At 45.4% G+C, this 17,168-nt stretch overlaps 1 protein-coding gene across 3 annotated transcripts in view; it reads left to right on the top strand.

Annotated features, from left to right (window-relative positions):
* The window catches only part of LOC109869204 (calmodulin-regulated spectrin-associated protein 2), a 75,002-nt gene that overhangs the window by 20,496 nt on the left and 37,338 nt on the right, over positions 1 to 17,168 (top strand). For all 3 annotated transcript variants that reach the window (XM_031810099.1, XM_020459178.2, XM_031810098.1), the window contains exon 3: positions 15,416 to 15,604. In XM_031810099.1, the coding sequence (XP_031665959.1) occupies positions 15,416 to 15,604 (189 nt within the window). The remainder of the gene's footprint in view (positions 1 to 15,415; positions 15,605 to 17,168) is intronic.

Here is a 17,168-nt window from a genome sequence, read left to right as displayed (position 1 = left end):
ATCGTCATGGATGTATGCTGGCTACAAGACCAATGTTCCTAAAGAGAGATCGTCATGGCTGTATGCTGGCTACAAGACCAATGTTCCTAAAGAGAGATCGTCATGGCTGTATGCTGGCTACAAGACCAATGTTCCTAAAGAGAGATCGTCATGGCTGTATGCTGGCTACAAGACAAATGTTCCTAAAGAGAGATAGTCATGGCTGTATGCTGGCTACAAGACCAATGCTAGCTGTCTCTATTGTTCATTCTTTTAGCAGACAATCAACAGTAGCCAGCGTATTGCTAGCATGTTCTCTATGGACGGTTTCCTTTTGTAAATCACTTTCCCTAAAATAAATAAGCTCAGCAAGTAGATTGATGGTTCTTTTTGCTCAGGATGTGAATGTGTGAACATATCAACGTCTGTACTGCTCAAGTGCTGGTGAAGTTGGGACTCGTGGAGGCATAGTAATGCTTGAATGAACGGCCAATCCTATTGCTGAAATACAAATAGCATGACTTTGCCGTGTGTAGTCTTCTGTTTTCCTATGGTAGACTGCGACGGAGCAAGTAAATGTTGAACTGGAATACAAAAATGCGCGGAAAAGTTACGGGCCCGGTCGAGAACCACTGGAGAGACAGGTTTTTACTGACCCCGGGCCAGCGGGCCATCGTTAGTGTTGGTCCCTGGGGTGTAACAGGGAATTGACCTTAATTGGCGACAAAGCCTACAGCCAGTTAATTTACTAGCCTGTATATCCTCCCTGACACACACACACACACACACACACACACACACACACACACACACACACACACACACACACACACACACACACACACACACACTATATACAAGCCCACACCTCTTTGTCCTTTAAACATGCACAATCTCTTCAGGATAGGCAGCTGCAGAGTGTAGCTCCCCATAGGAGTTGAGACAGTGTGTCTATGTACACTCAGCAGTCTGTGTAGTTTAGTGCAGATACGTGGTTGTTGCTGTGTTGGGTTTATGATGACCTCATGGTTTTTCACACACCGCTACTTGGCCTGGGTCCAGGTCAGGAGGCGAGATGAGGATGACAGCAGGAGGAGGGACTGTTTAAAGAGAGGGGGAAAGAGGAGAGGAAAGGGGGTGGGGACTATCTTATGGTATCAGAGGAGGGGGAATATATCTGTAGGAAGAAGAGAAGAGGGAATATATCTGGAGGAAGAAGAGAAGAGAGGGAATATATCTGTAGGAAGAAGAGGGAATATATCTGTAGGAAGAAGAGGGAATATATCTGTAGGAAGAAGAGAAGAGGGAACATATCTGTAGGAAGAAGAGAAGAGGGAATATATCTGTAGGAAGAAGAGAAGAGGGAATATATCTGTAGGAAGAAGAGGGAATATATCTGTAGGAAGAAGAGGGAATATATCTGTAGGAAGAAGAGGGAATATATCTGTAGGAAGAAGAGGGAATATATCTGTAGGAAGAAGAGGGAATATATCTGTAGGAAGAAGAGGGAATATATCTGTAGGAAGAAGAGGGAATATATCTGTAGGAAGAAAGAGGGAATATATCTGTAGGAAGAAGAGAAGAGGGAACATATCTGTAGGAAGAAGAGAAGAGGGAATATATCTGTAGGAAGAAGAGAAGAGGGAATATATCTGGAGGAAGAAGAGGGAATATAGCTGGAGGAAGAAGAGAAGAGAGGGAATATATCTGTAGGAAGAAGAGAAGAGGGAATATATCTGGAGGAAGAAGAGGGAATATATCTGTAGGAAGAAGAGAAGAGGGAATATATCTGAAGGAAGAAGAGAAGAGGGAATATATCTGGAGGAAGAAGAGAAGAGGGAATATATCTGGAGGAAGAAGAGAAGAGAGGGAATATATCTGTAGGAATAAGAGAAGAGGGAATATATCTGGAGGAAGAATAGAAGAGAGGGAATATATCTGGAGGAAGAAGAGAAGATAGGGAATATATCTGTAGGAAGAAGAGAAGAGGGAATAATCTGTAGGAAGAAGAGAAGAGGGAATATATCTGTAGGAAGAAGAGGGAATATATCTGTAGGAAGAAGAGAAGAGGGAATATATCTGGAGGAAGAAGAGAAGAGAGGGAATATATCTGGAGGAAGAAGAGAAGAGAGGGAATATATCTGTAGGAAGAAGAGAAGAGAGGGAATATATCTGTAGGAAGAAGAGAAGAGAGGGAATATATCTGGAGGAAGAAGAGAAGAGGGAATATATCTGGAGGAAGAAGAGAAGAGAGGGAATATATCTGGAGGAAGAAGAGAAGAGGGAATATATCTGGAGGAAGAAGAGAAGAGAGGGAATATATCTGGAGGAAGAAGAGAAGAGAGAGGGAATATATCTGGAGGAAGAAGAGGGAATATATCTGGAGGAAGAAGAGAAGAGGGAATATATCTGTAGGAAGAAGAGAAGAGGGAATATATCTGTAGGAAGAAGAGAAGAGAGGGAATATATCTGTGTAGTAAGAAGAGGGAATATATCTGTGTAGGAAGAAGAGAAGAGAGGGAATATATCTGTAGGAAGAGGAGAAGAGAGGGAATATATCTGTGTAGTAAGAAGAGGGAATATATCTGTGTAGGAAGAAGAGAAGAGAGAAGGATTATATCCATGCTCCAGAGAAGGAGAGGAAATTGGGAATGGGTATGTGGTATAGGAGGAGAGGAAAGGGGAATGGGTATGTGGTATAGGAGGAGAGGAAAGGGGAATGGGTATGTGGTATAGGAGGAGAGGAAAGGGGGAATGGGTATGTGGTATAGGAGGAGAGTAAAGGTGAATGGGTATGTGGTATATGAGGAGAGGAAAGGGGAATGGGTATGTGGTATAGGAGGAGAGGAAAGGGGAATGGGTATGTGGTATAGGAGGAGAGGAAAGGGGAATGGGTATGTGGTATAGGAGGAGAGGAAAGGGGAATGGGTATGTGGTATAGGAGGAGAGGAAAGGGGAATGGGTATGTGGTATAGGAGGAGAGTAAAGGGGAATGGGTATGTGGTATAGGAGGAGAGTAAAGGAGGAATGGGTATGTGGTATAGGAGGAGAGTAAAGGGGAATGGGTATGTGGTATAGGAGGAGAGTAAAGGAGGAATGGGTATGTGGTATAGGAGGAGAGGAAAGGGGGAATGGGTATGTGGTATAGGAGGAGAGGAAAGGGGAATGGGTATGTGGTATAGGAGGAGAGTAAAGGAGGAATGGGTATGTGGTATAGGAGGAGAGTAAAGGAGGAATGGGTATGTGGTATAGGAGGAGAGTAAAGTAGGAATGGGTATGTGGTATAGGAGGAGAGGAAAGGGGGAATGGGTATGTGGTATAGGAGGAGAGGAAAGGGGGAATGGGTATGTGTTTTAGGAGGAGAGTAAAGGAGGAATGGGTATGTGGTATAGGAGGAGAGTAAAGGGGAATGGGTATGTGGTATAGGAGGAGAGTAAAGGAGGAATGGGTATGTGGTATAGGAGGAGAGGAAAGGGGGAATGGGTATGTGGTATAGGAGGAGAGGAAAGGGGAATGGGTATGTGGTATAGGAGGAGAGTAAAGGAGGAATGGGTATGTGGTATAGGAGGAGAGGAAAGGGGAATGGGTATGTGGTATAGGAGGAGAGGAAAGGGGAATGGGTATGTGGTATAGGAGGAGAGTAAAGGGGAATGGGTATGTGGTATAGGAGGAGAGTAAAGGAGGAATGGGTATGTGGTATAGGAGGAGAGTAAAGGGGAATGGGTATGTGGTATAGGAGGAGAGTAAAGGAGGAATGGGTATGTGGTATAGGAGGAGAGGAAAGGGGGAATGGGTATGTGGTATAGGAGGAGAGGAAAGGGGAATGGGTATGTGGTATAGGAGGAGAGTAAAGGAGGAATGGGTATGTGGTATAGGAGGAGAGTAAAGGAGGAATGGGTATGTGGTATAGGAGGAGAGTAAAGTAGGAATGGGTATGTGGTATAGGAGGAGAGGAAAGGGGGAATGGGTATGTGGTATAGGAGGAGAGGAAAGGGGGAATGGGTATGTGGTATAGGAGGAGAGTAAAGGAGGAATGGGTATGTGGTATAGTAGGAGAGGAAAGGGGGAATGGTATGTGGTATAGGAGGAGAGGAAAGGGGGAATGGGTATGTGGTATAGGAGGAGAGTAAAGGGGAATGGGTATGTGGTATAGGAGGAGAGGAAATTGGGAATGGGTATGTGGTATAGGAGCAGAGGAAATTGGGAATGGGTATGTGGTATAGGAGGAGAGGAAATTGGGAATGGGTATGTGGTATAGGAGGAGAGGAATGTGGTATAGGAGGAGAGTAAAGGTGAATGGGTATGTGGTATAGGAGGAGAGGAAAGGAGGAATGGGTATGTGGTATAGGAGGAGAGGAAAGGGGTAATGGGTATGTGGTATAGGAGGAGAGAGGGAATACGTGCCGGTGCTCCACTGCAGTACCATAGAGGGTGGGGTCTCAGAGCAAGTCTGCAGTAAGAAGGTGGGGTCTCAGAGCAAGTCTGCAGTAAGAGGGTGGGGTCTCAGAGCAAGTCTAGGTACGTATGGAGCATGTCAGTCTTTATAACACATGCACGCTCGACCACACTGGCCAATATTACAGTTGTCAGACATCCAGCAGAAAGGAGCTATGAATCTCTCTCTCTCGCTCTCTTTCTCTTTCTCTCGCTCTCTCTCTTTCCCTCTCTCTCTCTCTCTCTCTCTCTCTCTCTCTCTCTCTCTCTCTCTCTCTCTCTCTCTCTCTCTCTCTCTCTCTCTCTCTCTCGTTCCCTCTTTCTCTCTCTCTCTCTCTCTCTCTCTCTCTCTCTCTCTCACTCTCTCTCTCTCTCATTCTCCCACCTCCCATGTGCTTTATCTCTCTTTTCCCATCTCCCTCATCTCTTTCTCCCACCCCCCCCCCTCTCTCTCCATCTGAGACAGTGTTCCATCCACACCACTCTGTAAGTGCTAAAAGCCTGCCATGAGAGACACATAGGGAGCTAAGATCAAGGATCGGCGCTGTACAGGGAGGAGATGTTATTTAATGTGTCAGTACGTGTGTGAAAAGCCTACTCTGGAAAGACATTAGGGGGCATGGCTACGTGACAGTCACAGTACTTAAGAGCAGACCAATAGAATGTAGGTCAGGGATGTCAAACCCATTCCATGGAGGCCCTATTGTCAGTTCTCCATCCATCTCTCTGTCCTCCATCCATCTATCTCCTTGTAAAGTTCAGGGCCACATCTCAATAGTCAATGGTCTCCTCTCTTCCTTTACCTGCCCTGATCTAAAAACCCATGATAGGTTAAAGAATTGTGGCTTATGAATGTCTACTTTGAATAATCTTTCACATGTCCAGCTTTATTCTAATCAGTATATTCCAGTGGAGACTCCTTAGAGGAGGAAGAAGAGGACCATCCTACTCAGTGAATTTCATACTTGTGAAACATAAAAATAAAATACAAATTAAATTGATAAAACTATACTAAATTTATTCACGAAACCAAATAATTGATTAAAACGCACTGTTTTGCAACGGCACTCTGTAGGGAAGCACCATGGTGTCGCTGGAGGACAGCTAGTTTCTGTTGGTACATTGACTTGAATTCAAAACCTAGGAGGCTCATTGTTCTCACCTCCTTCCATAGACTTACACAGTAATTATGACAACTTCCAGAGGACGTCCTCCAACCGATCAGAGCTCTTGCAGAATTAACTAACATGTTGTTAATTCAATCAAAGGATCAAAGAATTAATCTAGTACTGAAAGCTACAGCTAGCTAGCACCACGGTGCATAAAATGTGGTGAGTAGTTGATTTGACGAAAATATTTTTACGCCAGACTCAGGAAGTCTCATTTGTATTTCTGAAATATCAAACTCTCGGGGCGACAAAAGAAACCCATGCAAGCAAGATGTAATGTAAACTAACACAGGCGAGACGTCATGTAAACAAACCCAGGCGAGACTTTGTGTAAACTAACACAGGCGAGACGTCGTGTAAACAAACCCAGGCGAGACGTCGTGTAAACAAACCCAGGCAATACGTCGTGTAAACAAACCCAGGCGAGACGTCGTGTAAACAAACCCAGGCAATACGTCGTGTAAACAAACCCAGGCGAGACGTCGTGTAAACAAACCCAGGCGAGACGTCGTGTAAATTAACCCAGGCGAGACGTCGTGTAAACATATTAGACAGCTGGGCCAGTCACCCTTTGATCAGTCAGTATTAGACAGCTGGGCCAGACACCCTTTGATCAGTCCGTATCAGACAGCTGGGCCAGTCACCCTTTGATCAGTCAGTATCAGACAGCTGGGCCAGTCACCCTTTGATCAGTCAGTATCAGACAGCTGGGCCAGTCACCCTGTGATCAGTCAGTATCAGACAGCTGGGCCAGTCACCCTTTGATCAGTCCGTATCAGACAGCTGGGCCAGTCACCCTGTGATCAGTCAGTATCAGACAGCTGGGCCAGTCACCCTTTGATCAGTCCGTATTAGACAGCTGGGCCAGTCACCCTTTGATCAGTCCGTATCAGACAGCTGGGCCAGTCACCCTGTGATCAGTCTGTATTAGACAGCTGGGCCAGTCACCCTTTGATCAGTCAGTATCAGACAGCTGGGCCAGTCACCCTTTGATCAGTCAGTATTAGACAGCTGGGCCAGTCACCCTTTGATCAGTCAGTATTAGACAGCTGGGCCAGTCACCCTTTTATCAGTCAGTATCAGACAGCTGGGCCAGTCACCCTTTGATCAGTCAGTATCAGACAGCTGGGCCAGTCACCCTTTGATCAGTCAGTATTAGACAGCTGGGCCAGTCACCCTTTGATCAGTCAGTATCAGACAGCTGGGCCAGTCACCCTTTGATCAGTCAGTATTAGACAGCTGGGCCAGTCACCCTTTGATCAGTCAGTATCAGACAGCTGGGCCAGTCACCCTTTGATCAGTCCGTATCAGACAGCTGGGCCAGTCACCCTTTGATCAGTCAGTATCAGACAGCTGGGCCAGTCACCCTTTGATCAGTCAGTATCAGACAGCTGGGCCAGTCACCCTTTGATCAGTCAGTATCAGACAGCTGGGCCAGTCACCCTTTGATCAGTCAGTATTAGACAGCTGGGCCAGACACCCTTTGATCAGTCCGTATCAGACAGCTGGGCCAGTCACCCTTTGATCAGTCAGTATCAGACAGCTGGGCCAGTCACCCTTTGATCAGTCAGTATCAGACAGCTGGGCCAGTCACCCTTTGATCAGTCAGTATCAGACAGCTGGGCCAGTCACCCTTTGATCAGTCAGTATCAGACAGCTGGGCCAGTCACCCTTTGATCAGTCAGTATTAGACAGCTGGGCCAGTCACCCTTTGATCAGTCCGTATCAGACAGCTGGGCCAGTCACCCTTTGATCAGTCCGTATCAGACAGCTGGGCCAGTCACCCTTTGATCAGTCAGTATCAGACAGCTGGGCCAGTCACCCTTTGATCAGTCCGTATCAGACAGCTGGGCCAGTCACCTTTTGATCAGTCAGTATTAGACAGCTGGGCCAGTCACCCTTTGCTTGTAGCCTATAACAAGCATGTAAGCTACTCTACTGTATTATAAAATGTACATTTACAAGTGGAGTCAACTATGAATGTTACAGCAGTAAAATGCATGTCACACACACACACACACACACACACACACACACACACACACACACACACACACACACACACACACACACACACACACACACACACACACACACACACACACAGCCTTTATTGCTGAATAACGGGCAACAAAAGCAGGATTTATGCTTTACAACACACTAATAACAGCTTTACTGCCTTGTTTGATGACCTAATGAGAGAGGATGGGACGTCAATATGTGTTCTCTTCATGCAATGTCCATGTTTTCACTGTGAGAGGAGAGGAGTACAGCCGTCATACGTTATCTGGTAAAACCACAGCCTTTAGAAGGTGCTACTGTCACCAACCAAGTCCCATTAGGAATGGTTCTGAAGACACACACACACACACAGCATGAGAGGATTGGTGAAAGCTAGGGCAGGTCTTTATAATCCATGTTTACTGTCAACACCAGTACTGATTTTTATTCCAGCGACTGTAAGCAGCTTGATCAGTTAAAGCTCACCCCAACTCAGCTATCTAGCGTGACAGTATCTTTCCCTACACTCTTAGAGAAAAGGGTTCCTAAAGGGTTCTTTGGCTATCGCCATAGGAGAACTCTTCCAGGTAAAACCATTTTGGGTGTCAAGTAGAACCCTCTGTAGAAAGGGTTCTACTTGGAACCGAAATGATTCTACCTGTAACCAACAATGGGGGCGGCAGGGAGCCTAATGGTTATAGCGTTGGGCCAGTAACTGAAAGGTTGCTGGATCGAATCCCCGAGCTGACAAGGTAAAAAAAATGTTGTTCTGCCCCTGAACAAGGCAATTAACCCACTGTTAGGCCCGGTAGGCCGTCATTGTAAATAGGAATTTGTTCTTAACTGACTTTACAAGGTAAAAATTAAATAAAAACAAATAAAATGGTTATTCAAAGGGTTCTTCTATAGAGACAGCCGAAGAACCCTTTTAGGTTCTAGATAGCACCTTTTTCCTATGAGCAACAATGTAAAAAAGGCTCCAAAACAACACTTTGAAATGAGTTTTTCAATAGTACACAAAGGTAAAATATCAAAATATTGATATATTATCTCATAGCATATTATAGCAAACACCTTTATCAACACGGACACGAAGTGACTGTCTCTGCTATTACGTCAGAGTGCACTCCTCCCTAATTCTGGACTGAGGTTGCATTACAGTATCTAGTACATCCACTGTTTTAGTCAAATTTGTGTTTGTATTTAATTGAAAAGTGTTTACGCCCATAAGCCCAACATGCCTCAAAGTTATTATACTTCTGGCAGTTTAAGAACATGTTCCAAACATTAAAGATTGGTGTGTTTATGTACATACAGCCAGAGGGTTCAGAAGAGACTAGGACTAAATCTCATAACTGCACACTCTGTCTATAAAGCTGTTGGTTTAAATCCAGAGTGGATTTCTGGATGATAAAGCCCAGTGTACTGTAAGCCTCTTGGGCTGCCAGTCAGAACAGAAGAGCTGCCAGTGTATCAAATACTTGTTCTTCCCACTGTATATTTATACAGTACCAGTCAAACGTTTGGACACACCTCCTCATTCCAGGGTTTTTCTTTATTTTTACTATTTTCTACATTGTAGAATAATAGTGAAGACATGAAAACTATGAAATAACACATGGAATCATGTAGTAACCAAAAAAGTGTTAAACAGATTTAGATTCTTAGAAGTTGCCACCCTTTGCCTTGATGACAGCTTTGCACACTTTTGGCATTCTCTCAACCAGCTTCATGAGGTAGTCACCTGGAATGCATTTCAATTAACAGATGTGCCTTTTGTGGAATTTCTTTCGTCCTTAATGCGTTTGAGCCAATCAGTTGTGTTGTGACCAGGTAGGGGGTAGGGGTGGTATACAGAAGATAGACCAAGACCAAGTCCATATTATGGCGAGAACAGCTAAAATAATCAAAGAGAAACTACAGTCCATCATTACTTTAAGACATGAAGGTCAGTCAATCTGGAATATTTCAAGAACTTCCTTCAAGTGCAGTCGCACAAACCGTCAAGCGCTATGATGAAACTGGCTCTCATGAGGACCGCCACAGAAAAGGACGATCCAGAGTTACCTCTGCTGCAGAGGATAAGTTCATTAGTTACCAGCCTCAGAAGTGAGACGCAGAGTAGGTGAACGGATGATCTCCGCATGTGGTTCCCACCATGAAGCATGGAGGAGGAGATGTGATGGTGTGGGGGTGCTTTTCTGGTGACACTGATTTATTGTGGAATTCAAGGCACACTTAACCACCATGGCTACCACAGCGTTCTGCAGCGATACGCCATCCCATCTGGTTTGCGCTTAGTGGGACGATCATTTGTTTTTGAACAGGACAATGGCCCAGCACACCTACAGGCTGTGTAAAGGCTATTTGACCAAGAAGGAGAGTGACGTAGTGCTGCAACAGATGACCTGGCCTCCACAATCACCCAACCTCAACCCAATTGAGAGGGTTTGGGATTATTTGGACCACAGAGTGAAGGAAAAGCAGCTAACAAGTGCTCAGCATATGTGAGAACACCTTCAAGACTGTTGGAAAAGCATTACAGGTGAAGCTGGTTGAGAGAATGTCAGGAGTGTGCAAAGCTGTCATCAGGGCAAAGGGTGGCTATTTTTGCCAGCAGCATGCCACCCTGCATCCCACTGCTGGCTTGCTTCTGAAGCTAAGCAGGGTTGGTCCTGGTTGGTCCCTGGATGGGAGACCAGATGCTGCTGGAAGTAGTGTTGGAGGGCTGGTAAGAGGCACTCTTTCCTCCGGTCTAAAAAAAGATCCCAATGCCCCAGGGTGTGATTGCAGACATTTCCCTGTGTAGGGGGCCGTCTTTCAGATGGGATGTTAAACGGGTGTCCTTACTCCCTGTCGTAACTAAATGATCCCATGGCACTTATTGTAAACGTAGGGGTGTTAACCCCAGTGTCCTGAGTAAATTCCCAATCTTGCCCTCATACCATCATGGCCACCTAATAATCCCCAGTTTACAATTGGCTCATTCATCCCCCCTCCTCTCCCCTGTAACTATTCTCCAGGTCGTTGGTGTAAATGAGAATGTGTTCTCAGTCAACTTACTTGGTAAAATAAAACAACACTTTTGATTTGTTTAACACTTTCTTGGTTACTACATGATTTCATAGTTTTGATGTCTTCACTATTATTCTACAATGTAGATAATAGTAAAAAATAAAGAAAAACCCTGGATTGAGTAAGTGTGTACAAATGTAGGGATTTCTCTTAACGTTAAGGTTTCCGATTTCATTTTAACATTCACAGCCCTAGAAGAGGGTTTATACTGTATGCTATGTTAGGCATCTACTAGAACTATGAAGATACACGGGTCTTCATGTCATATGTCTGAATCACACCGATTATGCTGTATCAGATTATGCAGTTGATCTATCATTCTTGGAGGGGTGATGTCAGAAAATACAGTCTCTTGGGTTATTTTTGATAAACTGACGGCTATAAAATAGTAATTTGAGGATCTATTTAATGTATAGCTTTCACCAAATCCTAACTGTTTAATGTTTTACCCCTGTAGTCTGTAGTGACACTGTACTAACCTACTATATTTACTGGCAGGGGAGTAGAGGAACTGGGACTGACTTTAAATATCTGGGAGGGAAAGCATGGAAACATTGGTTAGTTGGTCTCCGTGCCTCTCTCTCTCTTTTTCTCACTCTCCTTCTGTCTGTTTGTCTCCCCCCTTTCCTCCTTCTGTCTGTTTGTCTCCCCCCTTTCCTCCTTCTGTCTGTTTGTCTCCCCCTTTCCTCCTTCTGTCTGTTTGTCTCCCCCTTTCCTCCTTCTGTCTGTTTGTCTCCCCCCTTTCCTCCTTCTGTCTGTTTGTCTCCCCCTTTCCTCCTTCTGTCTGTTTGTCTCCCCCTTTCCTCCTTCTGTCTGTTTGTCTCCCCCTTTCCTCCTTCTGTCTGTTTGTCTCCCCCCTTTCCTCCTTCTGTCTGTTTGTCTCCCCCTTTCCTCCTTCTGTCTGTTTGTCTCCCCCCTTTCCTCCTTCTGTCTGTTTGTCTCCCCCCTTTCCTCCTTCTGTCTGTTTGTCTCCCCCCTTTCCTCCTTCTGTCTGTTTGTCTCCCCCCTTTCCTCCATCTGTCTGTTTGTCTCCCCCCTTTCCTCCTTCTGTCTGTTTGTCTCCCCCCTTTCCTCCATCTGTCTGTTTGTCTCCCCCCTTTCCTCCATCTGTCTGTTTGTCTCCCCCCTTTCCTCCATCTGTCTGTTTGTCTCCCCCTTTCCTCCTTCTGTCTGTTTGTCTCCCCCCTTTCCTCCATCTGTCTGTTTGTCTCCCCCCTTTCCTCCATCTGTCTGTTTGTCTCCCCCCTTTCCTCCTTCTGTCTGTTTGTCTCCCCCCTTTCCTCCTTCTGTCTGTTTGTCTCCCCCTTTCCTCCTTCTGTCTGTTTGTCTCCCCCCTTTCCTCCTTCTGTCTGTTTGTCTCCCCCCTTTCCTCCATCTGTCTGTTTGTCTCCCCCCTTTCCTCCTTCTGTTGTTTGTCTCCCCCTTTCCTCCATCTGTCTGTTTGTCTCCCCCCTTTCCTCCTTCTGTTGTTTGTCTCCCCCCTTTCCTCCTTCTGTCTGTTTGTCTCCCCCTTTCCTCCTTCTGTTGTTTGTCTCCCCCTTTCCTCCTTCTGTCTGTTTGTCTCCCCCCTTTCCTCCTTCTGTCTGTTTGTCTCCCCCTTTCCTCCTTCTGTCTGTTTGTCTCCCCCCTTTCCTCCTTCTGTCTGTTTGTCTCCCCCCTTTCCTGCTTCTGTCTGTTTGTCTCCCCCTTTCCTCCTTCTGTCTGTTTGTCTCCCCCTTTCCTCCTTCTGTCTGTTTGTCTCCCCCCTTTCCTCCTTCTGTCTGTTTGTCTCCCCCTTTCCTCCTTCTGTCTGTTTGTCTCCCCCCTTTCCTCCTTCTGTTGTTTGTCTCCCCCTTTCCTCCTTCTGTCTGTTTGTCTCCCCCCTTTCCTCCTTCTGTCTGTTTGTCTCCCCCTTTCCTCCTTCTGTCTGTTTGTCTCCCCCCTTTCCTCCTTCTGTCTGTTTGTCTCCCCCTTTCCTCCTTCTGTCTGTTTGTCTCCCCCCTTTCCTCCTTCTGTCTGTTTGTCTCCCCCTTTCCTCCATCTGTCTGTTTGTCTCCCCCTTTCTTCCATCTGCCTGTTTGTCTCCCCCCTTTCCTCCATCTGTCTGTTTGTCTCCCCCCTTTCCTCCATCTGTCTGTTTGTCTCCCCCTTTCCTCCATCTGTCTGTTTGTCTCCCCCTTTCCCCCTTCTGTCTGTTTGTCTCCCCCCTTTCCTCCTTCTGTTGTTTGTCTCCCCCTTTCCTCCATCTGCCTCTCTCTTTGGGAAACCCAGGGTCCCACTGTGTGTAAACAGTCTCTTATATATGTGTCTCTATGGGGTCATGATGAACAGAGGTTTGTGGGTCATGATGAACAATTCTTTGCTGTTTTGTGTATCCCTGTTTTGTTGCTTGATGCTGTTGGTTTTGCTGCTTGATGCTGTTGATTTTGCTGCTTGGTGCTGTTGGTTTTGCTGATAGGTGCTGTTTGTTTTGCTGCTAGGTGCTGTTGGTTTTGCTGATAGGTGCTGTTGGTTTTGCTGCTTGATGCTGTTGATTTTGCTGCTTGGTGCTGTTGGTTTTGCTGATAGGTGCTGTTGGTTTTGATGCTTGGTGCTGTTGGTTTTGATGCTTGGTGCTGTTAGTTTTGTTGCAAGGTGATAGTTTTGCTGCTTGGTGATGTTGGTTTTGTTGCTAGGTGCTGTTCCTTTGTGCTGTTGGTTTTGTTCCTTGATACTGTTAGTTTTGTTGCTAGGTGTTAGTTTTGCTGCTTGGTGCTGTTGGTTTTACCTCAGTAGTTTTATTGGAATAACAGACTCAGTTCATTGCTAGGTTTCCTATAGATTGTCCTTATAATAGGCCACTTGCAGTTTTGTGACACAACACAATGCCACAGATGTCTCAAGTTTTGAGGGAGCGTGCAATTGGCATGCTGACTGCAGGAATGTCCACCAGAACTGCTGAATTGAATGTTAATTTCTCTACCGTTTTAGCAAATTTGGCAGTATGTCCAACCGGCCTCACAACCGCAGACCACGTGTACCCACGCCATCACAGAACCTCCACATCTGGCTTCTTCATCTGGGAGATCGTCTGAGACCAGCCACCTGGGCAGGTGATGATACAACTGTGGTTTTGGACAATTGATCCTCACCAGGATCTGGACCTGACAGCAGTTCGGCGTCGTAACCGACTTCAGTGGGCAAATGTTCACATTCAATGGCCACTGGCACGCTGGAGAAGTGGGCTCTTCATGGATGAATCTCGAGTTGAACTGTACCGGGCCGAGGGCAGAAAATGTGTATGTCGTCCTGCTGGTGAGCGGTTTGTTGATGTGTCCCATGGTGGGGTTATGGTATGAGCAGGCATAAACTACAACAAACACAATTGCATTTTATCAATGGCAATTTGAATGCACAGATCCAGCATGAGATCCAGCAAAATCCAGCATGATAATGATCGGCCCTTTGTCACAAGGATCTGTACACAATTCCTGGAAGCTGAAAATGTCCCAGTTCTGTCATGACCTGCATACTCACCAGACATGTCACCCATTGAGCATGTTTGGGATGCTCTGAATCGATGCTTATGACAGCGTGTTCCAGCTACCGCCAATATCCAACAACTCCGCACAGCCATACAACAGCCTAATCAACTCTATATAAAGGAGATGTGTCACGCTGCATGAGGCAAATGGTGGTCACACCAGATACTAACTGTTTTTTTAAAGGTATCTTTGACCAACAGATGCATATCTGTATTCCCAGTCATGTGAAACCCATAGATTAGGGCCTAATTCATTTATTTCAATTGACTGATTTCCTTATATGAACTATAACTCAGTAAAATCTTTGAAATTGTTCATGTTACGTTTACATTTTTGTTCAGTGTATATGAGTTATTTTTACATTGACGTCATTTAGCAGACGCTCTAATCCAGAGCAGTTTACAGGAGCAATTAGGGTTAAATGACTTCATCAAGGGCACGTCAATAGATTATTTTTCACCTGTGTGAGGATACGAACCAGAAACCTACCAGGTAATGTAACATGCAGTCATTTCGGCTTGAATCAACTGATTGTAGATCAGCCGTCCTACAACACTAGTGACCTTCTGAATCCATCTGAATCCGAACAGCAGCGCTGACATGCGTCCCAAGCAGGAAGTAAACACACACTAGAAATGTTAGAGTGGAGCAGACCCATGAAGAGGCAGGAAGAGCAGCTGTTCTGTTCTCCCCCCTCCCCTGGAATGGAAAGGCCAGCAGAATGTCATGCTTTGTACTGTTCTACTCAAACCAACACACACTCACACACACATTTACACTCAAACCAAAACACACACACACATTACACTCAGACCAACACACACTCACACACACATTTACACTCAGACCAAAACACACTCACACACATTACACTCAGACCAACACACACTCACACACACATTTACACTCAGACCAACACATACTGACACACACATTTAAACTCAGACCAACACACACACACACATTTGAGTTCCCCATTTAGAACTTAAGAGACGTCCATCTAAGTATGGAAGTACCGGTTTTGTACCAAACATGCCCAATGATTTTATGTGACCTACATTTGACCTTAGATGGGTATCTTTGACCCTCAGTCTCACCTGTTTGTTCTGGTTGACATGAAGAGGGAATGGGAACTAATGTTCTCTGTGAAACATTGATGATTGTGTCCTCTCTGAGCATCTAGTCTAGCAACCATCTCTAGTCCATGTTCTCTGAGAGGATCCACTCTAACACCTCTCCATCTCTTTTCCCCAGAGTTCCCACCTGGCCCTGATAGACACTCTGATGTTGGCGTACACGGTGGAGATGGTGAGTGTGGAGCGGGTGATGGCGTGTGTCCACAGATGCTCCTCCCCTCTCAACGACCCCTCCTCCCACCTCGACGGACACATCAGAGATCTGCCCTACGACACTGAGGACGCAGTCACCACATGGATCAACAAGGTTAGGTTACTAAGATACACACACACTCTAATACCAGAGATATGACATATTAGGCCCCACTGTATATTCTTAAAGCTGAGATCCCAGAAAGGTGAAACGACGCCACTGGCCGCCCCTGGCACATGTGTTATTGTTTTTGATTAGAGGAAATGAGCAGCGAGCATTGTGGGTAAAAACCTAGTAGAACTCAGCTGTTCTATGGTGCGTGCAATGATGTCGGAGGAAAAACAATATGTTTGCTGTTTTAAGTAACGTGACCCCCGTCAGAATAAACTTGTTCTCATTTGAACGTCTGTTTACACAGGACTGGGAGGTTTAACCAGGAACCAAATGTACATACAGTCAGAGTCTTAGCCCTAAAAGATAGTTCCTGTTAGCTGCTAATATTTGGATAATGCATCCCCACTGTTGAAATGCTCATAACATCCCATTAAATCAAGTCTGGCTCTGTGCCATTGAGCTTGTTTACATTCCTCCCTGCAGAAGCCAATGTGTTTCCTGCTCCCTGCTCCCTGCTGCAGGCCAAGGCCAGACGGATACCAACATGTACACACACACAGACACACACACACACAGACACACACACGTACACATATTGAGCCACGCATGGAAAAATGCACACTCATGCGGAGATATGATGGATGAACACAAATATTAACATGAATACACACACACTCAGGAAACACACAGATACACACATGATCACTTACTTGTGGATGGACTCACACATTCTCACACACAGCAGCTCGCAGGCATACAGTAGTGTACGATAGTGAGTCTCAGTTCATGTTGTGTGTGTGTGTGTGTGTGTGTTACATCACTGGCACTGGAGCCCTTTGAAGAGACAACAGCCCTAGAAAAACAAGATTAGGACTTTCTCATTAAAACCTATCAGACAATGGACCCATGATGTTTGTTACACTCGTACACAACAAGGCTTAGAGCTGGAACGTTTATGAGCCTATGAGAGATGTTTGTTACACTCGTACACAACAAGGCTTAGAGCTGGAACGTTTATGAGCCTATGAGAGATGTTTGTTACACTCGTACACAACAAGGCTTAGAGCTGGAACGTTTATGAGCCTATGAGAGATGTTTGTTACACTCGTACACAACAAGGCTTAGAGCTGGAACGTTTATGAGCCTATGAGAGATGTTTTCATGTGCTGAATGATGAAGTCATAGTAGTGCTTTGAAGTTTGACTGAAGTAGCTAGCTACATTATGGAAGCTGTAATCGCACCTACATTATGGAAACTGTAATCTCCCCTACATTATGGTAGCTGTAATCTCTCCTACATTATGGTAGCTGTAATCTCCCCTACATTATGGAAACTGTAATCTCACCTACATTATGGAAACTGTAATCTCACCTACATTATGGAAGCTGTAATCTCCCCTACACTACATTATGGTAGCTGTAATCTCACCTACATTATGGAAGCTGTAATCTCCCCTACATTGTGGAAACTGTAATCTCCCCTACATTATGGTAGCTGTAATCTCCCCTACATTATGGTAGCTGTAATCTCACCTACATTATGGAAGCTGTAATCTCCCCTACA

Source organism: Oncorhynchus kisutch, linkage group LG30 (genome assembly GCF_002021735.2).
Source record: "Oncorhynchus kisutch isolate 150728-3 linkage group LG30, Okis_V2, whole genome shotgun sequence".
NCBI classification, from domain to species: domain Eukaryota; kingdom Metazoa; phylum Chordata; class Actinopteri; order Salmoniformes; family Salmonidae; genus Oncorhynchus; species Oncorhynchus kisutch.
Note: the sequence above shows the minus strand (reverse complement) of the source record. Positions and strands in the feature narration are given on the sequence as shown.